We start from the raw sequence: 27,994 nt of genomic DNA, 5'->3' as shown, positions 1-27,994 counted from the left end.
TTGAAGGGGATCTAGACATAATGGTATTATCTTGTATAGAAGCATCAAGCGGATCTGGCTCAAGGAGCGTATCCACCGTAGCCAGGAGATCCACGATAAGAACAAGCTCAATTTCATAATGCACATTACTAACACTAGGCAATAACATATTAATGAAATTGCGGACATCATCTTTAGTGATAAAAACCTCAGTAAGAAGTAAGTGGGGAGATAATGTTCGATCCCAAACCTACCTTTTGCTTCTCCGCATTGCTAACAGAAGGCAAAGGAGGAGATTGATTTCCCTTGGCTTTGATCTTGCAGCGAGAACGATATCTATCCCACTGGGAGGATGACCATCCCTACAATATTCGCAAGAAGATTCCAACGAACATCTCTTCCCTCTACACGACGGACATAACAGGTGAGGATCCACTTACCCCTGGCTCATGAAGGTACCACAAGGGCAACCATTACGGCCTGGGCAGGAACACATCAAATTCAACTTAGTCGAAAGGCACACACTCTTAACACACAAATAATGAATCAGCAAGTGACAATGAATATCAAAGACAAAAGATACAAGCACTAAAGCAACAAAGAGTGGGCACTGCAACCAGCATAGGAGTAAAGGCAGGCATGACAGACTACCTTCCCAGCCAGAAGCATTGCAAGAGAACGCTTGATATAAGCAGAGAGGATTATGGACAGCAGTTGCCTAGCAACATAAGATGACGTACTCTACCAATTTATTTTTTTATTGTCTAGCCGTAGAAAACAAATCCAGAAGTAACCCAATTAAATGACTCATCCGTTTGTATCCACGAAGGAATAAATACTATTTATTACTTTTTCAAAATACTACAAAATTTACCAAACAAAACTAACCTTTGTAGCTTTATATAGAGATATTTGATACTTATAATTTTCCTAACTAGTCAGATATTCAAAATAAAACATACAGAAATCTCTATAAACTCACTCTTTTGATTGCTGCCTTGGGAAATGCTGCCCTTCGGTACATTTCATAGCGGTCTAACTGATCCTCAGTAAAATTTGACACAAGAACTCTGGAAGAGAAAAAATTTAGGTTACATAAATGATTTGAATGCTGAGAAAGATGTAAATTTTGTTAAAATTTTTGGAAATGGGCTATACAAAATTTACACTACAAATGTCACAATAAAACGAAACAAGCAAAGATGGAGTGACATATTACTCTTATCTTGAACCCTTTTATTATTAGGTAGAAGGTTGGCCAGGGCACCAGCCATCCGTTGAGATGCTGTGCTACCACTATAGAGTTATGGGATCCTTTGGATGCCTCTCTCTGGCTACAGCTCATTTTTCCTTTACCTACCATTCACAGAATAGTTTCACTTATTCTTTACACTTCTCCTCTATCCTCATACACCTGACAACACTGAGATCATTGAACAATTCTTCTTCCTTCAAGGGGCAACTACTACTATATGATTATTCGGTGGCTAATTTCTTTTTGGTAAGGGTACGAGACTCTTTAGTTGTGGTAAGCAGCTCATCTAGGAGAAGGACACTCCAAAAACAAACCATTGTTCTCTAGTCTTGGGTGGTGCTATACTCCCTGTACCCTGGTCTTCCACCATCTTGGGTTAGAATTCTTTTGCTTGAGGGTACACTCAGGCATGCTATTCTATCTTTTTTCAATTTTCTATACAGTAGTTTACATATGAAAGATACAATCAAAGGCTGTTGCTGTTTTTAAAGTATTTTATTTTGATATCTCATTATTTCTAGAAGTTTGTTTATTTCTTTGTTTCCTTTCCTCACCGGGCTATTTTTCCTGATTGGGGCCCTTGGGCTTATACCATCCTGCTTTTCCAACTAGGATTATAGCTTAGCTTGAAATAATAATAATAATAATAATAATAATAATAATTAGAGAACATTAGAATTGCTGTAGCAATTCTTAGAAAGGACTCCACACACAATTTGGCAATAATTAGCTCTTAGCCATATTGAAATAATAGAAAGATTGGAAATAGCATATCATTGATTATAGGCCTACAAGGGGACCTAAACTACACTTTTTAACCAAGTAACCAGCATTTCACAGTCTAGGGAGATGTGCATGAGTGTTGTAATTCAAGGGGTATTAGTTTGTTGAGTGTAGTTGGAAAAGTGTATGGTGGAGTACTGATTAATAGGATTAAGGATAAAACAGAGAATGCAATCTTAGAAGTACAGGGTGGTTTTAGAAGTGGTAGGGGTTGTATGAATCAGATTTTTACAGTTAGGCAGATATGCGAGAAATATTTGGCAAAAGGTAAAGATGTGTATGTTGCGTTTATGGATCTGGAGAAAGCATATGATACAGTTGATAGGGAAGCAATGTGGAATGTGATGAGGTTATATGGAGTTGGTGGAAGGTTGTTGCAAGCAGTGAAAAGTTTCTACAAAGGTAGTAAAGCATGTGTTAGGATAGGAAATGAAGTGAGCGATTGGTTTCCGGTGAGAGTGGGACTGAGACAGGGATGTGTGATGTCACCGTGGTTGTATAACTTGTATGTTGATGGAGTGGTGAGAGAGGTGAATGCTCGAGTGCTTGGACGAGGATTGAAACTGGTAGACGAGAATGACCATGAATGGGAGGTAAATCAGTTGTTGTTTGCGAATGATACTGTACTGGTTGCAGACGCGGAAGAGAAGCTTGGCCGATTAGTGACAGAATTTGGAAGGATGTGTGAGAGAAGGAAGTTGAGAGTTAATGTGGGTAAGAGTAAGGTTATGAGATGTACGAGAAGGGAAGGTGGTGCGAGGTTGAATGCCATGTTGAATGGAGTTACTTGAGGAGGTGGATCAGTTTAAGTACTTGGGGTCTGTTGTTGCAGCAAATGGTGGAGTGGAAGCAGATGTACATCAGGGAGTGAATGAAGGATGCAAAGTGTTGGGGGCCACTTAAGGGAGTAGTAAAAAATAGAAGTTTAGGCATGAATGTAAAGAGAGTTCTGTATGAGAAAGTGATTGTACCAACTGTGATGTATGGATCGGAGTTGTGGGGAATGAAAGTTACGGAGAGACAGAAATTGAATGTGTTTGAGATGAAGTGTCTAAGGAGTATGGCTGGTGTATCTCGAGTAGATAGGGTTAGGAACGAAGTGGTGAGGGTGAGAACGGGTGTAAGAAATGAGTTAGCGGCTAGAGTGGATATGTATGTGTTGAGGTGGTTTGGCCATGTTGAGAGAATGGAAAATGGCTGTCTGCTAAAGAAGGTGATGAATGCAAGAGTAGATGGGAAAAGTACACGAAGAAGGCCAAGATTTGGGTGGATGGATGGAGTGAAGGAAGCTCTGGGTGATAGGAGGATAGATGTGAGAGAGGCAAGAGAGCGTGCTAGAAATAGGAATGAATGGCGAGCGATTGTGACGCAGTTCCGGTAGGCCCTACTGCTTCCTCCGGTGCTTTGGATGACCATGGAGGTAGCAGCAGCAGGGGATTCAGCATTATGAAGCTTCATCTGCGGTGGATAATGTGGGAGGGTGGGCTGTGCCACCCTAGCAGTATCAGCCGAACTCGGTTGAGTCCCTTGTCAGGCTGGGAGGAACGTGGAGAGGAAACATCCCCTTTTTTGTTTCATTTGTTTGATGTCGGCTACCCCTCAAATTGAGGGAAGTGCCTTGGTATATGTATGTATGTATATATAAAATATGAAGAGAGACTTACGTCAACCTGTTCAACATGAAAAATTTACGGTAAGTTTCAACTTTTCCGAAGTTCAACTGATTCAACTGCCTGATTAGGAAGATCTTTTCACATGTGGGTAACACCTGGAATAAAACTTCTAGAATACTCTGTAGTGTTGAGCCTTATAAAGAAGAAGGTAAGACTATCAGATCGAACTGCATATCTAGCACTATGTACAGGATGGTACAGGATGGGAAGATCTGAATGCAAAGGATGGTCAGAATTAAGAAAAATTTTATGCAACATGCTTAAAGAACTAACAGAATAATGGTGCCAGTGATTAAAATCATGCTTATCAATATGAAATTTGTTCCACAAATTAAGATGGAGAGAGAGCAGCTGAAGACCAAACAGGAGAACAACAATCGAAAAAAGGTAGAATGAAAGAATTACTGTAAAACATTTCGCAAGGATAGATTGGTCACTAAAAATCTTAAAAGACTCAATAAACCAATTTTTTTTGGCAACGGACGAAATGATCAAATTTGCTTCTCAAAAGTAAATTTACAATAAAGAATCACATGTAAAACTTTACATGGGTTGTACATAAAGAAACATAATCAATGCAAAGATCTGGATGTTGAGGAGTACTATCCTGGACCACACTGAGTTTTATTAGGGTTCAATTCATGCTCCATAATTTTCAGCATGCACTAATTTTAGCTACATCTCTACTAAGGGATTCAGCAACCCCAGGTCTACATTCAGAAGATAGAATTGATGCAAAGAGAGTGGCATCATCTGCATATGCCACGAGCTTGTTTTCTAGGCTAAACCACATGTCATGTGTATATAGTATGAAAAGTAATGGGCTAAGAACACTACCCTGAAGAACAAGATATTAGATTCCTATACTCACTATGGGGTCCATCAACAACTACTCTTTGCAATTCATTACTTAAAAATTTAATTATCATGCTAAGAATAGACCCACTTACTCCCAACTGTTTGAGTTTGAAAACAAAGGCCTCATGATCAACTCGGTCAAAGCCAGCACTAAAATCAAGGCAAATCATACAAACTTCAAGGAGTGATTTAGAATTTCTTATTTTTCTATCCATTTTAAAGACAATTAAAATAAATCCCCCATTTATATTCATATAAACACATGGTCTTACAGATTTCCATCTTGTCATGATTCTTAAACTCTGTTGAAGCTAAAATGGCAACCTATTTATATTGTACTACTGTAATATCTACACACTATTATACTTATATTATCTTAACTCCTTATTTGGAACTTCCATATACCTGCCATCAAATCAGAGTTAATATCATGAGTCCTTTGTGAAAAATTAATTATGGAAAAAGCTTTGATCTCATTTACAAACATTCTATTTTGCTGCTTTGACTTCAAGATGATGTCTGAGCCAATCAGAATTATATGAAACTAATTCTTCCTTACTTCCTGGCACATTCTCTAATAGTCAAAATGTATCTTCCCCAAAGTTTTAAGTTCTACAAAGATAAGATTAAATTGCTTGAGTGGGTCCCCCTCCTTCTTAGCATGAGCTGAGTGACTGCAGATTAAAGCTGTAGACTGGTCCTGGCTACCTAGGCTTTGTGTCTGCTATGTCAATAGAAGCAAAAAAAGATCTACTGATAGCAACTTCTAGGATTTATTCATCAAAGAAAGCAGGAATTTTGTAAACCATACTTCAACAAGCACAATAAAAAAAATCATAATTTTCAGTGTAAACTCAAATAAACAAGCATGAATAAAACTAATAAGTAGTATCCTTAAGCCTCAAGCTATGGTAAAATATTTCTGGGAACCTGTTTCTCAAAATGCTGACATAAACCTGTACACCCATAAAACACTACGATCGAAGAATAGCAACTGCTAAAACTTAAAATAAATAGCACAGTCGAGTGACGAACGCCTCGGAGGGGCGGGTACTAAACAAATACAAAGCTAAATCGCTATCTCGATCATAGGCTGGACTTACTAGCAAAAAGTACCATGAGCATAAATACAAAAAAAAAAAATAAAAATAAAAATAATAACGGTTCTAAAGGCATAAGGCCAGGGACTTAGCCAAGAACCTAAGTGACAGAGTACTAAACGGGCAGACAAAGATGAATTCCCAAACAAGTGAACAAACAATGGCCGCCATGAAAGGCCAGACGGGAATAATAAAACAGACTATACTGGATATAAAACAAAAGCCCGGTACAATAAAATACTGTCAAAACAAACTATGGTACTTAACATTGGAATGTGTGAAGATGGAGCTTCGGACATGACAAAATAAATCCACGATTGATAAAAAAGACCGAGAGCACAACAAAACAATTCAACACTTTGTATTCCAATGAGGAAGGATGTTGTTCAGGTGGCGCTCGCGTCGTGGCGTGGGTGGTGTGGCGCTGGGGGTTTGTCTAGGGCCTTTGTATCGGCCCATCCCTTTGACGAAGGAATTAACTAAATGGAAGACAACCTGTGAAAAGTGGATTTCACGCGCCTTTGCTTTATACACGACACCCAAAAGGTGCTCGCGCGAGGGTTGTAACCTCAGCATTCCATGCTTTCATCTTTCTCTGGTATAATTGGAAGGTTTTATCAGAAAAGATATACAAGAAGGACTTTTCACCGGGCGCCACAGGTCTCTCCCCAGAAATAGATTTTTCCTTCGTCAAAATCCCTTTTCAAGTAACACTAAAGGGCCCAATCAATTCTACAAAGCTCAAAGACCCGAGAAAGCACAGACCTACATTCTTTAATAGCCAAGACTAAAATCAGTTTCTGTAACACCAGGAACAAGAGAAATCTGGTTGAGAGAGGCACCATTCTATAATGCTATTTACTGCTAGTCTGATACCAAATCTAACTCAGACTTTCTTATGCCCTCAAAAGAACTTCAGAGAATCTTTCAATTACTTCTAATATTCACAAGGCTTCAGGGGGGCAAAGTCCCAAAGGAAAAATGATGAGTCAGCGTAGTGCAGGAGCCTTTAATTTCTCTACATGACAAATTTGGAATAATTTGTATTTTTCCTAACTATACAAACATGAAGCTCTTTAATTTACATAGGAGTATTATTTCGGCACTACCTGAAACCAGCCGTTAAAGCTTTTGAGGTGTAACTACCCTCCACTAGTCAGCAGAGGGTGGTAGCTGGGGTAGACCAACCACCCGGCTCACATCAGCACTTGTAAACAACCGTCACTTTGCAATTGTGGCAGGACTTTTGGGGGAAGATGATGGTGGGGTAAGTATGTATAAAGAGCAGGTTTGTATAATTAGGAAAAATACATATCATTCCAAAGTTGTCATTTGTTCCGGCACCAGCCACCCATTGAGATACTACAGCTAGAGAGTTATTGGATCCTTTGACTGGCCAGACAGTACATTGGATTTCTCTCTCTGGTTACGGCTCATTTTTCTCGCCTAATCTTTACACATTATCCTCTGTCCTCATACACCTGACAACACTGAGATTACCACACAATTCTTTGCTCACGGGGTTGACTACTGCAATGTAATTGTTTAGTGGCTACTTTCCCCTTGGTAAAGGTAAAAGAGAATCTTTAGCTATGGTAAGCAACTCTTCTAGGAGAAAGATACTCCAAAATCAAACCATTATTCTCTAGCCTTGAGTAGTCCTATAACCTCTGTACGGGCACAGTATTCTGTCTTGTTTCTTTTCCTCTTATTTATTTATAGTTTATGAAAGATCTAATTTATTATTGTTACTGTTCTTAAAATATCTTATTTTAATTCTTCATTATTTCTCTTGTAGCTTATATATTTCCTTGTTTCCTTTTCTCACTAGGCTGTTTTCCCTGTTGGAGCCCTTGCACTTATAGCCTCCTGCTTTTCCAACTAGGGTTGTAGCTTAGCTAATAATAATAATAATAATAATAATAATAATAATAATAATAATAATAATAATAATAATAATAATAATAAATACAAACCTTATAGGTAACTCTCCCCATGGTGGTGGAAGTCCTAAAACCAACTGGCTAGAGACTGTCCCGGAGTGACACTCCTAGCTGCGAACAAGCTTTTTAGAGGGCACCCTGACACCTTGTGATCCTTCTAGAATGATGTCCTGGACAATCAGTGATAGCATAGAATTTAGCAATGTGGCTTGACCAGGTAAGCATAAAACTAGACATTGCCGACTCCACCTCATTTGGAGAACGGGAACATAACAAATATATATACACATACAGTATATCAGGTTGCACAAAGGGCATGGTACCCATTGCAGCTAGAGGAGGTCAGCTTGCAGAGTTCCTAAATGAAATAGATAGTGGCCAGTCACTCACTCATTCATTCTAGACTTACTCTGTCTTCAACCAACTGCTACTTGTCCTACAAGGGAGCTGAGGTGTTAATTGACCTAAAGTAAACATGTCAAAGTTGCTGTGAGTTATGTCTTGCAGGTAGTGGGCGGTGGAACGTTGTTTGTCTTTTCCACACACCCGCTTGTAACACCTGCGTTACAGAGAAATCCTTCTTTAAAGACGTCATGGGCACGGTGATGGCAGCTGGAATGGGAGTAATCAGATTGGATGGCTCTCTCAATTACCTGCATGATCCAGGAAGATATGGAGTTCTTTGTGATCTTCCTCGTTTTTCCCCGTGCTTATGAAGGCCCTGCTCATTTGTGGGCAGGCTCTCTTTGTTCTTTTCAAGTACTTCCTCAGCACCCTCACAGGGCAGAGTAACATAGGACACACCATGAAGCTCGTTGACTTTCTTGGCAGAGGATAGGGCTAGGAGGAAGACTGACTATCTTCAGGGTCGAGTCTTGATCTGAGGCTTCATGAAGAGGTTTGTAAGGGGCTCTTTTCAACGAATGTAGAACTTTGACTATGGTAGTAGGTTGGCCAGGGCACCAGCCGCCCGTTGAGATACTACCGCTAGAGAGTTAGGGGGTCCTTTGACTGGCCAGACAGTACCATATTGGATCCTTCTCTCTGGTTACGGTTCTTTCCCTTTGCCTACACAGACACCGAATAGTCTGGCCTATTCTTTACAGATTCTCCTCTGTCCTCATACACCTGACAACACTGAGATTACTAAACTATTCTTCTTCACCCAAGGGGTTAACTACGGCATTGTAATTGTTCAGTGGCTACTTTCCTCTTGGTAAGGGTAGAAGAGACTCTTTAGCTATGGTAAGCAGCTCTTCTAGGAGAAGGACACTCCAAAATCAAACCATTGTTCTCTAGTCTTGGGTAGTGCTATAGCCTCTGTACCATGGCCTTCCACTGTCTTGGGTTAGAGTTCTCTTGCTTGAGGGTACACTCAGGCACACTGTTCTATCTAGTTTCTCTTTCTCTTGTTTTGTTGAAGTTTTTATTGTTTATATAGGAAATATTTATTTTAATGTCGTTACTATTCTTAAAATATTTTATTTTTCCTTGTTTCCTTTCCTCACTGAGCTATTTTCCCTGTTGGGGCCCCTGGGCTTATAGCATCCTGCTTTTCCAACTAGGGTTGTAGCTTAGCATTTAATAATAATAATAATAATAATAATATGTTCCAAGAGGTGGTCTTTCTTCTGACTGAGGGCATGTGCTCTCAAAATTCTGTATGAGGAGAGACAGCTCCTTCGAGGAGGAAATAAAAACTTTATTCAGCTTGGAGATGGGGCTCAAGGCCAAGCAACAGCCTTTTACCGCCAACACTGAACAAGTTTTTCCTCCCTGAAGTACAATAACAACTATGCTATTGTTGGAATAGTGGCACTAAGAGGAGAAATACCCCATCCACGGCACCAACCCCAAAAGACAGACCACTTTGCCTTATATACTGAGGCAGACAACTCCCGGAGGTATCCTGCCATTCTCTTAGCAACTGGTCTCGAAAACCCCTTCTTTGTGAACAGTTCCTGAATAATCTCCAGGAGTGGAGTCAAAGTAATGGGATCACTGGATGGAACCTTTCCATATGGGGTTATACAAGTAGATCTTGAAGTGTGGGGAGCTCCTTCAGTTCCTCTGTCAGCAGATACAGATTCTGCATGATTGATTGATTGATTTAAAGTTTTCAGGCATCCTGACATCTGAGGTCATTGACGCCGGTAACATTTAATTTATGTATACAAAAATAAAAAGATAAAGTAAAATAAAAAATAAAAGAGTATTCAATTAAAATCATAAAAGTTGAATGTCATAAAAGTTAAATATTTTTCAGAAGACCTGCTTCTGAAATAAATCTAAAAATGCCACTTGCATGGTAGGACACATTATTTCCAAGAATCTTGGCAAGGATGAACCTGCCACCCTCACCTCGAGCCTCAAACAAATATCTATTCCGCAAGTTGTTATAATTGGGGCATTCGGTCAACAAATGCCTTACTGTTAGAGGTACTAAACAGTCGTCACAATACGGTTGGTGTTGGCCCTTCAGCAGAAACTCGAGTGTCAACCGAGTGTGACCAATACAGAGACGATAAAGAGACGTCTCCCATTTTCGGGGCATCATATTATACCTCCAAGGAGATATGTCATTTGTTATCTCTCGCATTTTATTGCCATCTTGACTATCCCATTGCTGTTGCCATTTATTGCAAACCAATTTCTTGATGTCAGGTAAGAAATCATTACAGGGAATGGGATACCTTCTTGGCAGCAACTCGGATGCGATTCTGCATGATGCTACAGCAAAGCTATTAGGGTCATCAACAGATCTTGAGAAGCCCTGACATTGTTTAACAGCCTCCTTACTAGGCAGAAGGGGGAATGCATAAACGTACTGTCCCACAGATTGTGGAAGGCTTCCTACCGGAACGTCTGGGGCTCCGGTACTGGAGAGCAGTACACTGGAAGCTTCCCATTTGGGGACATCGCAAATAGATCGATTGTTGGCGAACTCCACACAGTTTGATTGTTGGCGAACTCCACAGGTCGATTGTTGGCGAACTCCACAGGTCGATTGTTGGCGAACTCCACAGGTCGATTGTTGGCGAACTCCACAGTCAAAACTTTGTTGGCTATCTGTTGTTTCAAGAACCATTTGGAGCCTACTATAACAGCCCTGCTCAGATTGTCCGCCAGTACGTTCTTCTTGCCCGGAAAGAATCTGCTTGAAAGGGCTACCAAGTTGTTTTCTGTCCATTTGAGGATTTCCACAGCCAGCTGGCATAGGTGCTGTGAAAAGGTACGTCCTTGTTTGCTAATATGCAACACCACCGTAGTGTCGCTCATCAACACTACGGAATGTCCTGAAAGGGACCGATGGAAATACTTGAGGGCAAGAAAGACTTTCCTCATTTCCAAGAGGTTTGTGTGGCACTGCTGCTTGGATTCAGACCACTGTCCAGATACTGTGAGGTGCAACAGATGAGGTCCCACCCTTCCTTTGAAACATCCATGAAGAGCAACAAATACGGGGGAGGAGAGAGGTGTACTCCCCTGAGCAGAGTGGTGTCCAACATTCACCATCTCAGGTCTCTCTTCTGCTCTTGACCTACTAGTGGGTCCACATGCTGAAACCGAAAGGTCTTCAGCTGTCACTGTAGAGATGTGATGTGCAGACGACCATTGGGAACTAACTTCTCTAGAGAAGTTAGGTGTCCCAGCAGCCACTGCCACTTGTGTGTTGGCAATTTGTCTAGCGATAGAAAGATCTAGGTTATCTCTCTCTGTCTCTTTATTCGCAGAAAAATTTTACCTAGTTTGGTCCTGATTCTCATTCCTAGATATACCGTGTCTTGGGCTGGTTGCACGTGGGACTTCTCATAATTTACCATGATTATTAGTACCGTATTATCATTATTAGTAGCCAAGCTGACCCCCTAGTTGAAAAAGCAAGATGCTATAAGCCTAAGGGATCCAACAGGGAAAATAGCCCAGTGAGGAAAAGAAATAAATAAACAATATAAGAAGTAATGAACAATTAAAATAACATATTCTAAAAACATGAACACCATTAAAACAGATATTTCATATGTAAATTATAAAAAGACTTATGTCAGCCTGTTCAACATAAAAACATTTGCTTCAAGTTTAAACTTTTGAAGTTCTACTGATTCAACTACCCGATTAGGAAGATTGTTCCACAACTTGGTCACAGCTGGAATAAAACTTCTAGAGTACTGTAGTATTGAGCCTCATGACAGAGAAGGCCTGACTATTAGAACTAACTGTGTGCATAGTATTACGAACAGGATGGAACTGTCCGGGAAGATCTGAATGTAAAGGATGGTAAGAATTATAAAAAATCTTATGCAATATGCATAATGAATTAACTGAACGACAGTGTCAGAAATTAATATCTAGATCAGGAATAAGAAATCTAATAGACCATAAGTTCCTGTCCAACAAAGTAAGATGAGAATCAGCAGCTGAATACCAGACAGGAGAATAATACTCAAAACAAGGTAGAATGAAAGAATTAAAACACTTCTTCAGAATAGATTGATCACCGAAAATATTAAAAGACTCTCAATAAGCCAATTTTTTGTGCAATTGAAGAAGACACATACCTAGTGTGCTTCTCTAAAGTAAATTGGCTGTCGAGAATCACACCTAAAATTTTAAAAGAGTCATACAAAGTTAGAGAAACATTATCAATACTGAGATCCGTATGTTGAGGAGGCTGACCAGCCACTGTCCCCAGATCTTGGCAAAATGTGAGAATCTGTCTCAATGGAGGAGAAGGGACTTCCTTGAGTCTGCCAGAATCAGCCAATTGACTAGGTATAAGAGCAGACGAAAGCCATTCTTGTGTTTGCCCAGGTGGACACAAGGATGAAGATCCTCGTGAACACCTAGGGTGCTGTGGACAAACTGAAACACAGCACTTTGAACTGAAATATCTTTCCTCCTAATGTGAATCTTAGAAACCTCCTTGAGGATGGATGAATGGAGATCTGGAAGTGCACATCCTTGAGGTCTAGCAATATTATGAAGTCCTGTGGTTTGATGACCTATCTGACTTTCTGGGCCGTCTCCATTTTGAACGAGGTCTGATGTACAAACTTGTTTAAGGTCAAGAGATTGAGGAATAGTATCCAGCCTCCAGACACCTTCTCTACAAGAAATAAACAATTTTAAAAGCCTGGGGACCCTTCCAAGACCTCCTGGAAAGCATCCTTTTCTAGCATGGTCTGGACTTAGGCTCAAAGGGTCTGAATGGACCCCTTTGCGTAGAAATCTGACATCGTCAAATGGAGGGTCAGAGGAGGGTGAGAGCTCATGAGCTGGCCGGTGTGTACATCTCTCAACCCTTTTACCCCCAGGCTATTTGGAATTTTCCAACCCTTAACCCCCAGGGGTTATTTTTTTCAAGCACATTTTGCAGTACATTTTTTTTAAATTGCTCTAACAGCCTTAATTTCCATCATAGAGAGGTCAGGTTGGTCTCATTCTCTTGGAAAATGCCTGAAGTTTCTCAAAAAATTATGAAAAATATACCAAAAAAATTTAAATAGCAGTTTTTTGCAAGTACGTACCGGTACGTACATGGGGGTAAAGGGATGAGTTTTGTGAAACGTACCAGTACGTCCTTTGGGGGTAAAAGGGTTAATATGGAACCAGCCAAGGCTTGGCTACATGGAGCATCCACCTCTGCCATCTGCTCTTCAGGCATCCTTCCACCGATAAACTTGTCAGAGGAACAATTTCCCTGACAGGATTGTCCTCGACTACCTCTCCTACCTCCTTTGCCCCTCTTCAAGGCCCTGAGTCTGCGTTGGCTGCTTTGACTGGGAGCTCTTCTTCAACCCCTGAGCTTCAGCCAACAAAGACCTCTGCGGTAGAAGTGCCACTGTGTGAGAGGGTGAGGTTATTCCCCTTATGGAAAAGGGAGTCCTGACTTGCCTTCCTCCATCTCTCAGCAACTGCCTTGAGGTACTCCACATTGAAAAGGGAAGGACCATCCAAAGGGGCGCTGCACAACCTCATCAGTTCCCTCTTTGTTACCTACCTCTGGAATGTTGAAACTACCACATCACGGTACCTCAAAACATAGTTGACCCACTGACTGACTACATTTTCAGTTAGAAACTCAAGAGTCCTAGGCCCCATGAGGAGGAAGGACAACAATGCTTCCTTCCTCCTCTACCATCTTGTAGTACTTCCTCTGTCAGACGTATGGAAGAGAACTTTCCTTCTTTCCGACTCTGTAGGTCTTGAATTTCTGCCACTTTGGTAGGAGGTTCAGGCCGGCTCAACTCTATAGGTGAAAGCCTATAGTTGTCCGACTTCTCCTACCTCTCTGGCCTTGCTACTGCGTCTGGGATCAGATGGACCTAAACTCCCCTTGGAGGACTCCAGCGGGATGTTAGGAACGCCCGGGGAAGGAACTGTTAGGGAATAGATGGTCGATCCAGAGATCGCCTGCTTCACTGCCTGAACATGGTCCAGAAACCAAGGGGCAGCCCTCAAGAATGGCATTTTTCCTGATTGAGCCCTATGTGCCTGCTTCCTTGGCTTAGGTGGAATGCCATGGAAAGGTTGTGGCTGAAAGGATGTTAGCTCGCACCCATCCTTATGCTAGTCTTCTCTACGGAAGTGAGCGCCATCAATATGTCCTTCCGAACAATCAGCCTGTGAAGAAAAAACTACCTTCCTTTGCCGCAGAACTCGCTGTTCCTCCTCCAAAGCAGACCAATTATAAGCAAAGTACTGGCGAGGCGAGGGCTGATAAGGCGCACACCTTCTCAGCTCGCACAAGTAAGATGTAGTCTACCTGTGCACGCTCCTCTACCTACGTACAACGCGCCAGCAAGGTACCACTCGTCTTAGCTCTGACCAATGTCTCTTGCGCATGAGAGTCTGGATGGGAAGATTCGCTAAAGAGAGCAATATGTGTAACAGAGGTAGCGTGCGCACCTTCTGGCAGACGAGCTGGCCCGCCCACCTCGCTAGGTAGCAGGGTGCACAAGACTCCGCCACGAAAAGTTGGTCAATGTATTAATGAGAGAAACTCTCCTGCTTTCTTTTTCCACAGCAGGAGGAAGTTGTCCTGTTTTCTTTTCCCCAAAGGGAAAGGAAGGGCAGGCAGTTGTTGAGCAATCGGGTGCAAACAGCCAAGCAGGTTCTTGTATAGCACATAGTGCTACACTGTACCCTACAGACACAACAACAAGGGAGAGGGATCACAGGCAATCACCTCCCACCATCATCATCCAGCTCTGAAAAGCTGTGCTCTGATGGACTAGAGCAGGGCATGGAAGAATCCAGCGCCCTTCGGTTGAAACCCCGGGGGAGAGACCACTCAGGAGAAGGCTGTAAGGGAAGATTGCCCAACGCCTGGTGGAGGATGACTCTCCCTCGTAAGGAAAGTTGTCCAACAACTGGGGTGGACCTCCGGACCGCTCACTTCATCTCCCTTCCAGCTGAGCAAACTCAGCCAAAAGATCAACTCCTTGAACTGCCCTTGGGACATAGCCGAAGCTACTTCCTGGGTTTACCCTGAAGGGATGCCTCAAAAAGTCACTCCGAGGAGTGCTTGTCAGCAACTGCTCACGTCCACCCGCCAAAGCAGAGAGAACGTCGGGGCATGCAGAAGTTAAGGCCAAGGCAGCTGAACGCATGCAAGACTCTTTCAGTCCTCGACCTACGTAATCTTGTGGGGGAAGATCATAATCAGCCCCTGAGAAGGATGTCTGCTCCCGTTGTGTGCCCAACCGCCAGAACTCCTGCATCCTTTCCTTGCACGGAGAACCTGTGAGCCCCAAGGAAGACCACAGAAGACAAACTGCTTTGACAGAGAAAGACTCCCCATGGTGGCAGCTGGCGGTGCTTCACTAGGGAAAGCAACGGAGGCCCCAAACACGTAAGGTTGTCCCAGAGTCACGTGAGTGCCACTTTAGCTCGTCCAACTCCCGAGGAAAGTCAAACGAGCAGCCATTATGGAGAGGTCGACACAACGGGGATTGATGGTGAGATTTCTTCCCCTTCAAAGCTGACCTCAAAGGTGAAGGACCCCTTCTCACCTTCTACTTCCGCCATCTACTAAACCTCAACCACTGGGAGGGTGACCACTCCCAACGCACCTGACAAGGAGACGCCTGCATGCAAGAGTAACCCCTACATACAGGGCAGAGACCATGATGATCCGTCTCCTCAGCAGACATGAAGGTGCTGCAGCAACGCCCATCATTACCGGGACAAACCCGCATGCTCAAGGATCCCACAGGCAGCCACACCTGAGAAGAAAATGAATGAAAATTTTTTGTTTTTAGGCCAGTTAATTTGAAATATTCCTTTTGGTTTTAGCGGAGGAATAAGACAACGTCTGTACTCCACCAAGCCGAAATAAAAAGTGACGGTTGTTTACTAGAGCTAGTGTGAGCAGGGTGGTTGGTCTAACCCTGCTACCCCCTGCCCCCTCCGCTAACCAGAGGAGGGTAGTTACACTTTGCAAAAGCTTTAACGGCTTGTTTCAGCTGGCGCCGAAATAATAATGTAAATAGCGTAAGGTTTGTATTTAGTGCTGAAACAGCTAATTTTATAAAAATACTAAACACTTACTGCATACGCTCTCTTTCTTCCTCTTCCTGTTCTCTTTTACTTTTGCTTTCACGTCTCCGTTCCAGTTTAGGACAAGTAGGCTGAGGAGTTGCAGGCTTGGGCAACAGAATGTCCCCACTGTCACCAACATCAACATCTTGGTCTCTTTCTGGAGTCAATTCAAGTCCTGAGTCAAAAAAAAATACATCATGAATATGTCTCTTAAGTATTCCATCAAAAATACAGCAAACTAGGAAAATTCTTGCCTAATGAGAATGAAGAGAAATTATTTTCATGTGGAAATGTTAATGTCTTATACAGAGACTAGTGAGTCAATCTTTAACACATTGATTCTCATTGAGACAAAACACATAAAAATTTAAACCTTTTACCACATGAGAATATTACATAAATTTTTAACATTTTAGTTTTAAAGTAGAGTTAACTAATTTTTTAAAATTTAAAAACTGTAATTTGGATTTTAAAACAAATCAAAACAATGCTATAACTGACTGAAATATTGAATGAATAATGACAAATTACTGAAAAAAAAGAATGACTTCATTAAGTATAAAAAATGCTGGGCATGCAACTTTGTTGTATCAATGATTACATGATTGCTATTGCTCCTCCACTTAACAAAATCCATCACACAAAGACATAAGTAGTGGAACCTCTACATACGATTGTCCCAACATACATATTTTCCAACATCCGAAGTAAAATTTAACCAAATTTCTGTCTCGACACCCGAAGTCTTGCTCCAACATACGGCGTAAATCATACGTGTACGCGTGGAATTTTCTCGAAAGCGTCGATCGTAGTTTTTTGTTGACGTCGCTAGATGGCAGCACATCGGAGGGACGCCAATCGGCGTCGCCTTGATCAGTCCTCTCATCTCGTGCGCATCGTGTGGTTGTTCTCTATTCGCTCAGTTATTAACAGTGCTTTTTACCTTCCTTTTTCACGTTTTGTTTGTGTGTTTTGTGATCATGGGTCCTAAAAAGCTTAGTTTCGGTTCAGGAAGTAGTAGTGGTGAGAAAAAGAAGAAGTCAATCCTTTCATTAGAACTAAAACAAGAAATAATAGAAAAGCATGAGCGAGGTGTGCGTGTTAGCGATCTGGCTAAACAATATGACCGGAATATGTCTACAATCTTGACGATCCTAAAACATTAAAGCAGTGAAACCTTTGAAGGGGATCACGATTATTTCTAGACGTCGTAGCCCTACCCTGGAAGAGATGGAACGCCTTTTGTTAATATGGATAAAGGACAAGGAGATTGTTGGCGATACGATCACTGAAACGATCATATTGTGACTTGAAGGCGGCAGGCTCTGGGGGTGACGCGGGGGAGAGTTCAACCGATCCTACGACGGAGGAATTCAAGGAGTCTCGAGGTTGGTTCGAGAAATTTAGGAAACGGACCGGGATTCATTCAGTTGTTCGGCATGGAAAAGCTTCAAGTTTGGACACCAAGGTTGCTAAAGACTTTGTTAAAAAGTTCGAAAGCATCGTGGAGGAGGAAGGCTACGTAGAGCAGCAGGTTTTCAACTGTGATGAAACCGGTCTGTTTTGGAAAAAGATGCCTAGTCGAACATACATTACCGCCGAAGAGAAGAAAATGCCTGGACATAAGCCAATGAAGGATCGGTTGACTCTTGCGATTTGTCCCAACGCCAGCGGGGACTGCAAAATTTAGCCTTTATTAGTTTACCATTCCGAAAACCCTAGGGCATTTAAAGCACATAGAATTAATAAAGACCTGCTACATGTTCTATGGCATTCTAATTCTAAGGCTTGGCTCACTAGGCATATCTTTGTGGAATGGGTAAACGTAGTTTTCGGCCCTGCTGTCAAGAAGTACCTTCAGGAGAGGAATTTGTCTTTGAAGTGCTTGCTTTGTTTGGACAATACACCCGCTCACCCCCCAGGACTCGAAGATGATATCGACGAATACAAATTTATCAAAGTGTTGTATCTTCCACCGAATACCACCACTATCTTCCAGCCCATGGACCAGCAAGTCATCTCTAATTTTAAGAAGCTCTACACCAAGCACTTATTTAAGCAGCGCTTTAATGTCACGCAAAGCACCAACTTAACTTTGCGTGAATTTTGGAGGAACCATTTTAATATCGTGCACTGCTTAAAGATCATAGATCAGGCTTGGGAGAGAGTAACTCGTCGGACACTGAATTCAGCTTGGAAGAAGCTTTGGCCTGATGCTGTTGCTCCCAGAGATTTTGAAGGTTTTGGCCCCGAGAATGAACCTGTGCTTGCCACCGAGGAAGACCTCGAAGAGATTGTATCCCTTGGCAAGTCCATGGGTCTGGAGGTGGATGAAGATGACATCACCGAACTCGTCGTTGAGCATCATGAAGAGCTCACCACCGAGGAACTCAAGGAGCTGCAAACCATGCAGCATGATGAGTTCCTTTGAGCCTGAAGGCAAGACTTAAGGCTGAGCGATAGCCTTTCACTGCCGAGACTGAAAGGCGCATTTCTTCCCGCAGACAAACGAGGAACTCCGCTATTGCTGGTAAAGTGGCATCAAGGGGAGATATACCCCTTCCACGGCACCAACCACAGAAAACTCGCCACTTCGCCTGGTAGACTCCTGCGGAAGACTTGCGCAGGTGGCCAGACATCCTTTCCGCAATTTGTTGCAAAAAGCCTCTCTCTGTGAGGAGATACTGGATAGTCTCCAGGCGTGAAGCCGAAGCGAAGCTACGGCTTTGTGGTAGGTGTTGGAGTGTGGTAGTTTGAGTAGCTCGCGACGTGGAGGGAGCTCCCTCGGGATCTCCGTGAGGAGTTGCAGAAGGTCCAGGAACCACTCTGCATGATGCCATAGCAGAGCTATCAAGGTCATTGAGAGATTGACTGATGTTCTGGTCTTGTTGAGTACCCTCCTCATCAGACAGAACGGGGGAAAGGCGTACACATCGGCGTTGTCCCACCGTTGTTGGAAGGCATCTTGCCAGAGAGCCTTGGGGTCCGGGACTGGGGAGCAGTACAGCGGGAGCTTGGTGTTCAGCGCTGTAGCGAACAGGTCCACTGTCGGGGAACCCCACAAAGTCAGGACTTTGTTGGCTATTTGAGGATCCAAAGACCACTCGGTACTCACTATCTGCGACGCTCTGCTCAGACTGTCGGCGAGCACATTCCTTTTGCCTGGAATGAAGCGAGCCGCTAGTGAAATCGAGTGGACTTTGGACCATCTCAGGATCTCTACTGCAAGATGGGATAGCTGTTCCGAAAAGGTACCTCCCTGCTTGTTGATATAAGCCACGAACGTGGTGTTGTCGCTCATCACCACCACAGAGTGGCCCGCTAGGACTTGGTGGAACTTCTGAAGTGCCAGGTATACGGCCTTCATTTCTAGCAGGTTTATGTGAAGGTACTTTTCTGATTCTAACCACAGGCCTGAGGTCCTGTGGCTCAGAACGTGGGCCCCCCACCCTTTGTTTGATGCGTCTGAGAACAGCATCAAATCTGGGGGAGGGACGAGAAGATCCACTCCCTTTCGTAGGTTCTCGTCTGCCACCCACCAACTGAGGTCCTTTCGTTCCGCTGATCCCATGGGGATCAGGATGTCCGGGGAGTCGAGTCCTTGACTCCACCGAGACTTGAGTCGCCACTGGAGAGATCTCATCCTCAGGCGGCTGTTGGGAACGAGACGGGTCAGGGAGGAGAGGTGGCCGAGGACACGAAGCCACGATTGGGCTGGGAGTTCCTCTCGATTGAGGAAAGGTTTTGCAACCTTCCTCAGCCTTGGTATCCTTTCGTCTGATGGGAAGGCTTTGTGGAGATTGGTGTCTATGACCATGCCTAGATATACCAGTCTCTGAGAGGGCTGCAGAGAGGACTTCTCGAGATTTACCACGATCCCTAGATCCTGGCAAACTTCGAGGAGTCTGTCTGGGTGGCGAAGAAGGGTTGCCTCCGAGTCTGCTAGGATCAGCCAGTCGTCCAGATAACGAAGGAAACGGATGCCAATCCTGTGGGCCCATGAAGAGATGAGGGTGAAAACTCTGGTGAACACCTGAGGAGCTGTGGAGAGACAGAAACACAGCACCTTGAACTGGTAAATCTTGTTGTCTAGGAAAAATCTTAGGTACTTCCTTGAAGACGGATGGATTGGGATCTGGAAGTACGCGTCCTTCAGGTCCAGTGTGCACATGAAGTCTCGTGGTCTCACTGCAAGTCTGACCGTGTCTGCCATCTCCATGGTGAGCGGAGTTTGCTTGACAAACCTGTTCAGGGTCGAGAGGTCGATGACTGGTCTCCAGCCTCCAGACGCCTTTCTCACAAGAAAGAGTCGACTGTAGAAACCTGGGGACCCATCTACAACCTCCTGGAGAAAGGCGTACACATCGACGTTGTCCCACCGTTGCTGGAAGGCATCCTGCCAGAGAGCCTTGGGGTCCGGGACTGGGGAGCAGTACAGCGGGAGCTTGAAATTCAGCGCCGTAGTGAACAGATCCACCGTCGGGGAACCCCACAAAGTCAGAACTTTGTTGGCTATCTGAGGATCCAAAGACCACTCGGTACTCACTATCTGCGTCGCCCTGCTCAGACTGTCGGCGAGCACATTCCTCTTGCCTGGAATGAAACGAGCCGCTAGTGAAATCGAGTGGACTTCGGACCATCTCAGGATCTCTACTGCAAGATGGGATAGCTGTTCTGAAAAGGTACCTCCCTGCTTGTTGATATAAGCTACTACCGTGGTGTTGTCGCTCATCACCACCACAGAGTGGCCCGCCAGGACTTGGTGGAACTTCTGAAGTACCAGGAACACGGCCTTCATTTCTAGCAGGTTTATGTGAAGGTACTTTTCTGATTCTAACCACAGGCCTGAGGTCCTGTGGCTCAGAACGTGGGCCCCCCACCCTTTGTTTGATGTGTCTGAGAACAGCATCAAATCTGGGGGAGGGACGAGAAGATCCACTCCCTTTCGTAGATTCTCATCTGCCACCCACCACCGGAGATCCGTCCGTTCCGCAGGACCCATAGGGATCAAAGTGTCCGGGGAGTCGTGGCCTTGACTCCACCGGGACTTGAGTCGCCACTGGAGGGATCTCATCCTGAGGCGACCGTTGGGAACGAGACGGGTCAGGGAGGAGAGGTGGCCGAGGACACGAAGCCCCGATTGAGCTGGGAGTTCTTCTCTATTGAGGAAAGGTCTCGCGACCTTCCTCAGCCTTGCTATCCTTTCGTCTAATGGGAAGGCTTTGTGGAGATTGGTGTCTATGACCATGCCTAGATATACCAGTTTCTGAGAGGGCTGCAGGGAGGACTTCTCGAGATTTACCACGATCCATAGATCCTGGCAAACTTCGAGGAGTTTGTCTCGGTGGCGAAGAATGGTTACCTCCGAGTCCGCTAGGATCAGCCAGTCGTCCAGATTACAAAGGAGACGGATGCCGATCCTTTGGGCCCATGAAGAGATGAGGGTGAATACTCTGGTGAACACCTGAGGGGCTGTGGAGACCGAAACACAGCACCTTGAACTTATAGATCTTGTTGTCTAGGCTGAATCATAGCTACTTCCTTGAAGACGGATGGATTGGGACCTGGAAGTACGCGTCCTTCAGGTCCAGTGTTCACATGAAGTCTAGTGGTCTCACCGCAAGTCTGACCGTGTCTGCCGTCTCCATGCTGAACGGAGTCTGCTTGACAAACCCGTTCAGGGTCGAGAGGTCGATGACTGGTCTCCAGCCTCCAGATGCCTTTCTCACAAGAAAGAGTCGACTGTAGAAGCCTAGGGACCCATCTACAACCTCCTGGAGAGCGTCCTTCTTCAACATGGTCTGGACTTCGGCCCGGAGGGCCTGCCCTTTTGCCGATCCCATGGCAAAAGAACTCAACAACACTGGGTTCGCTGTCAGGGGAGGTAGAGAGGCTGTGAACGGGACGCGATAACCTAGAGAGATCACGGAGATCGTCCAGGCATCCGCCCCAAGTTGCTGCCACCTTGTCACGCAACTCTGAAGGCATCCCCCCACTGGTGGACATGCAGGGGGATTGCCAACCCTAGCGTTTCCGGCCTCGGCTGGTACCTCTAGGGTTTTTGCCTCCCCTGGAGGACTTCTTGCCCCTTCTGCCCTTGGCAGGAAAGGGCTTAGACACCTTGGGCTTCGCTGAGGTGGTCGTCTTCTTTGTGTCCTTAGCGGGACGGGGCTGCTGGACTGCTGGAGGCTTGTAGGGCCTCGATGTCAGGGCACTGTGGATGAGGGAATCCAGGTTGGATTTCCTCCACCTCTCGGAAGTGAGCTCCACGTCCTTAGGCTCAAACAGGCTCTTACCGAGAACGGAAGAGTGTCTGAGCCTGCTAGACTCCGCACTGGGTACCTTATGATGGAACCTCTCGGTCACAGCATCCCGACGCTTGAGGATCGTGTTGGCCCACAAGCTCGAGACTTGGTGGGCCAGAAACTCAATGGTCCGTGTGCCCGAGAGAAGAAAGGTTTCCAGCGCCTTCCTGGTGCTTTCTTTGGAGAGGTCCTCGGACCGCACCAGGATGCCCAGAGACCCCAGCCAGATGTCGAGCCACGAAGTCGCCTGCATGGTGCACTTGGTGACCTTCTCCTGGCTCAGGATCTCAGTGGCTGAGAAGGACACGCGGTGTAAAGGGAAGACTCAGAGAAGACTCTTCGAGGATCTCGAAGTACCTCCTCTGATGGACTCGAGGAGGAGGGAGGAGCTTATTACCGGCACTCGATCTGCTGGAGGAGGCAAGCTCAGAGAGCTGGCCCTCGACCTTGACCCTGGCACTCTTCATCCCTTGAGACCAGGGCAAAGCTGCACTGGCCCTAGAGGGTTTCTGAGTGCCGTAGACGCGGTCCGGGACCGTGTCCTTCCCTTCACGAGGTGGGACCTCAGGATCTGGGATCCCGTTAAGGTTCCTCATGAGGGTCAGGACTTGCCAGAATGCGTGTTCTGACTCTTGGTGCTCTCCTCCCGAAGGACTTGCAGCGAAGTCTCCCGTCCCCAGTGGCTCTTCCTGGGGGGACACGTGGACATCCTCGGCGGCTCTAGACGATTCCTGCCTGATCCTCACTGACAATTTGGGAATCGTCTTAAGAGTCCTTAGGCTCCCTCCTGGGCGGGATACAGGGCTCGAGAAGCGAAGGGGGCAGGTCCTTCTCCACCTCTGGACGAGAAGACCTCTCGGGAAGAAGAGGAACCTCCCCCATTGGTGCGATGGGGGAGTGTTCCGGCTCATCCGACTCTCCTGAGGAGGGGTAATCCTCCTCCGCAGGGGAGGGCGAGAAGGTCTGAGGGGGAGGAGGATCCTTGTGAAAGGATCTGCGCGGAGACAGAATAGGCCTCGGAGGAAGTTCCACGGGAAAGACTCCTCTCTTCCTCTTCCAGGGGGAGGAAGCTGCCGCTGGTTCGTGACCCGAATCAGAGAGGGCAGGCTTAATCGCCTGCACAAGGGCTCTGACTAGGGTGCCGAACCAGGGCTACTGTCTGACAGTCGCACTGTCGGACACCCCCTCTGGAGGGAAGGGGATCGAGGGATCCCTAGGAGAAGTCGACAAACGAGGGTTCGCCTGCGGGGCTGAAAAAGAAGAACTCCTAGACCTGTCCGGGGAGCGCCCCTCCTCTGGCGAGCGCGTTGGTCTGCGCTTGCGGGGAGGGGAACGCGACGAAGAAGAGTCCGCCTGTCGGCGCTCGTGCTGGGGCTTTTAAAACGGGCCCTGATCAGGGTCGCGCGTGAATGGATGGCGCGATACTAGAAACTCGCATGGGCGGGGCCGGGCGCAAGGGCGCGATGGCGCGCAGGTGGGTACTCAGGAGCGATGGCGCGCTGGCGACAGCGCGGGCGCGTGGGCGCGTGGGCGAGCGGGCGCGCGGGCGCGTGGGCGCGCAGCCGCTGGAGCGGGAACATGTTCGCGAGAGCGCGTAGGCGATGGCGTAGGCGTGTGGCAATCAGGAGCTGGAGCAGGAGGAGGCCGAACGCACGGGCGCGCAGTGACCTAGTGCGGCCCCGAAGTGCGCAAGATAACGGGAGCGCGTGTCCGGAAGAACCGGCTGAGGCCGCGTTAGCGCTGGAGCAGGGTCGCGAGCGACCTGGGGGCGAGATGGTCGGCGCTGGTTGGATAAGACCGGCATACTCGCCTGTGGGCGCGCTGGTCACGCCGGCGATCATGGGAGCGCATCAGGATGCGGTCGCACTGGAGTGCGTTGCGGCGGCCGCGCGGGGCGCGCCGCTGGATGAGGGCGCTCAGGTGCTTGTTGAAGGGCAACCTTAGTTGTCCTAAATACAGGAATGAGGCATGTAGCAGGAACAGGGCGCGTTACCGGAGCGTCGTGCGCGATTGCATCAGGTGCAAGCTCGCGTGGTCTAGAGGGAGAGCCCAGAGGTGGCCGTGAGCACCCGTGCACTAACTTGGGAGCCTCTTGGGCGACACGCTGAGATGTAGCGACGCGTGGTTGCATTGGTGAGCGCAAGGGCGCGTATCGCGCGTCTCCCAAGGTGGGCGCGATGAGTCCAAAGCAACGCGCGGGCGCGTTGGTGAGCGCGTGGGCGCTGGAACTGCAACCGCGCGTGGGCGCGTCACGCTTTTCCCCCAATGCGCGCGACGAGTCAGCAGGAACCTGTGAACGCCTGTGCGCCAACTCAGGTGCCTCCTGGACAGCGCGCGATGAAACAGGAACTGGGGGGCGCCGAGGCGCTGGAGGGCGCGTGGGCACAGGTGGACGCGTATGCGCAGTGTCAGGAACGGGGCGCGTATGCGCAGGTGAGCGCTGGAGCGCCATATCAGGAACTGGGCGCGTATGCTCAGGTGGGCGCGTGTGCGCTACCTCAGGAACTGCTGGAGGGCGACGGGGCGCCGAAGGGCGTGGGCGTGCAGGGGGACCCTGGCGCGTAACAGGAACGGAGGCGCGAACGCCTGAGGGTGAGCGCCGAGGCGCTAAGACAGGAACAGCAGCAACATCGCCAAGCGGGCGCTCAGGCAAGAGGCGCAGTTTTGCGCTCAAGCCCCTGCAGCCCCGAAGGGCCCGGGGACTGCGCAATGGCAGTATCAGGTGGTGCGTCAAGCGCATCAGGAGCTTTAGAGGTAGATGGTCTGGGCGACAGGTCACAATGTCCCGAAGGACGACCATCCTCCGAAGGGGATCGCGAACGATCCCTGGAGAGGTCTAGGTTGGTAGCTGGCAAGACAGGGGAACGGCGAGTCGTCTCCTCCGCGGAGGAATGTGGTGACGACGAGCCGAAGAGGCGCCTCTTAACCCCTTTGAAGGGGGAAGGAAGGCCTCTACGGCGAAGGGGAGGACGAGCCTTCTGCCTTATACGCCCACGAGGGGCCGTGGGATCAGCAGGCTGACCATCGATGGGCCTCCGAAGTGGAGTCTCTGTTAGTGAACTCCCCCGAGAGGGAGAATCACCGGCAGGAGAGACTGTGGGACTAAGCTCCTCCCTCGAAGGATGTTCAGAGGGGGAGTCAGAGCCTTCAGCTACCTCAGCCACAGGAACAGGCGTTTGGCCAGACCCACGGGATGTTTCCGTCACAACAACGTCAACGACAGACAGAGGATCTATCTCCGCTGAAGTTGGCGATTGTTCGACGGCCGCACCCAGTTTGATCATGTCAAACAGAGCTTCCTTGGAGGGGAAACCCTGTAGCCCCAAGGAAGCCCAAAGCTGAAAAAGATCACTATTAGATACAAATTCCTTCTCCGGGGGGAGAGGGGCAGCTGCCTCGCTATGGGAGGCAACTACCTCTCCCTCACCCCGGGATCGGTTAACAGCATTACGGTCTACGCTACCACTCGCCGGCCTCTCGGAAGAGGCCGCTCGAGTGGGAGCTTCGGAGGAGGAAAAGGCGGCGGAAGAAGAAGTCTTGGGATTTTCTCTCTTCCGAGAAACCTCCGAAGGAGAACGATCCCTTTTAGCCTTCTTCTTACGTCGCCGGGCAAACATCTCCCACTGGGAGGTAGACCACTCCCTACACTCAATACACACGTTAGACCTATCACACCGTTGGCCCCTACACTGCGGGCATAAGGAGTGAGGATCCGTGTCCAAGGCCGACATAAAGGTACCACAAGGGTAGCCAGATAGTCCAGGGCACGTACGCATGATGATAAATAGAGGCCAACTTCACACACACACTGAAAAGAGAAAGCAAACAAAATTATGGCAGTCAAAGACGAGGAGAGCGCAGACAGGTCTGCCGTCTCTCCGAGCCAAGAGTAAAGGGAAGTATTCACCGGTGTGTGTGAGGGGGGAGGGGTAGCAAGCTACCCCTCCTTAACCCCCCGCTTACTAGCAGCGGGGTAGGAAACCCTCGTTAAAACTTTTATGGCTCGTCGTTCAGCTACGCCGAAGTAATTACCCCATGTAAATAGCGTGGTTTGTATTTCAGTTACGGAACAACTCAGTGTTAGAAGTAGGACAAGTGAGTAGGAAAAGGCTAATAGGACTGCAACGGAAGGATGCAACGTTAACAAACCTCAGTGTTAGAAGTACAGTAATACAAATGAGTAGGAAAGGGCTGATAGGATTGCAATGGAAGGATGCAACGTTAACAGTTAATGTACCGTGTGGTGGATGAGACGGAGGCACAGCAGTCTCCGACCTGTTATTATCTTGAGAATGGAATCCTTATGAGGAAGCATGGACCCACCAATATCCCTGAGAATGGCGAATGGGGGATATTTCATCAGATATTGGTTACTGCACCTTTGAGAAGATAGGTGATCATCGTAGCGCACAAGACGGGACACATAGGAATAAGGAAGACGACGGAGAAGGTTAAGAAACACTTTTTTCTGGCCTAACATGCATAAGGACGTGAGCCAGTTTTTTCGTGCATGTCACCTATGTCAGATGGCTGGAAAGCATAGCGAGTGCATCAAGGAAACTCCCTTACACCCGATGAAAATACGAGAATCCTTCAGCGAAGGAACAAAGAAAATGTTGGCAGGAAAAGGGAAAGATCAACAAGAAACGGAAGGAGAAAATGTCAAGGATTTGAGGAACAGGATCGGCGAGTTAAGGAAATATTCCTTAGAAGGCATGAAAACGAGTCAAGGATAGATGAAAAGGTTTGGCATGAAGAGTACGAACAGACAGTTTGAGGTAGGACATCAGGTGTTGGTCTACTCCACGTTAATGAGATTCCTCGCCAATGAGTTCCAAGAAACATTCCGGATTTTGGAGAAAAGCAGTGACCGGACCTAAGTTACGAAGGTATCAGGCAAAAGGAAAAATCTAAAGAAGGCCATATTAACTTAGAAACCGATACCTCAAGCACCAGATTTCAACGAAAAATTCCTTATCCAAGTGGATGCATCGGATAACGGGATTGGAGCCATCTTATTGCAGATTGTAGGAAAAAAAAAAAAGACGTGAGTTTGGATACTATGATCAGGACAAACACCAAGTCTCTCTTTGATCAAACCTCGCCCAATGACGACGGCAAAGAAGAAGAAGCCGATGAAGATGATGCTGACGAACCACAGCGTACTAGCACTGCGACGAGTGATTCGCTGCCTCAAGGACGAGGCTTTACATCCAGCAAAGCCTGGTTCGACAAGTTACAAAAGTGATACTGCCTCAAAAGCATGCCTTTGTATGGAGAGGCTGCCTCCGCCGACACCGATGCTGCCAATCGTTACGTGGAGGCTGAATTTCCAAAATTGATCAAGGATGGTCAGTACCTCCCCGAACAAGTTTTCAACATGGACGAGACAGGTCTTTTTTGGAAGAGAATGGCATCACGTACATTCCTCTTCAAGGATGAAGTGTACAGACCAGGCTACAAGGCCCACAAGGACTGAGTCACACTTATCATGTGTGGTAATACTGCAGGCTTTACAATGAAGCCAGACCTTATTTATAAGGCAAAAAATCCA

The 27,994-nt window shown here is 46.6% G+C and overlaps 1 protein-coding gene across 1 annotated transcript in view; it reads right to left on the bottom strand.

The window, feature by feature from the left end:
• LOC137618464 (transcription initiation factor TFIID subunit 11-like) overlaps positions 1–27,994 on the bottom strand; it is a 96,988-nt gene that overhangs the window by 42,386 nt on the left and 26,608 nt on the right. The window contains exons 4-5 of the mRNA XM_068348626.1: positions 16,145–16,310; positions 962–1,049 (exon numbers count right to left, since the gene is read on the bottom strand). Coding sequence (XP_068204727.1) covers positions 962–1,049; positions 16,145–16,310 — 254 coding nt within the window. The remainder of the gene's footprint in view (positions 1–961; positions 1,050–16,144; positions 16,311–27,994) is intronic.

This window comes from Palaemon carinicauda, chromosome 24 (assembly GCF_036898095.1).
Source record: "Palaemon carinicauda isolate YSFRI2023 chromosome 24, ASM3689809v2, whole genome shotgun sequence".
Lineage (NCBI taxonomy): Eukaryota > Metazoa > Arthropoda > Malacostraca > Decapoda > Palaemonidae > Palaemon > Palaemon carinicauda.
The sequence above is the reverse complement of the archived record's forward strand: the minus strand, read 5'-3'. Positions and strand labels throughout refer to the sequence as shown.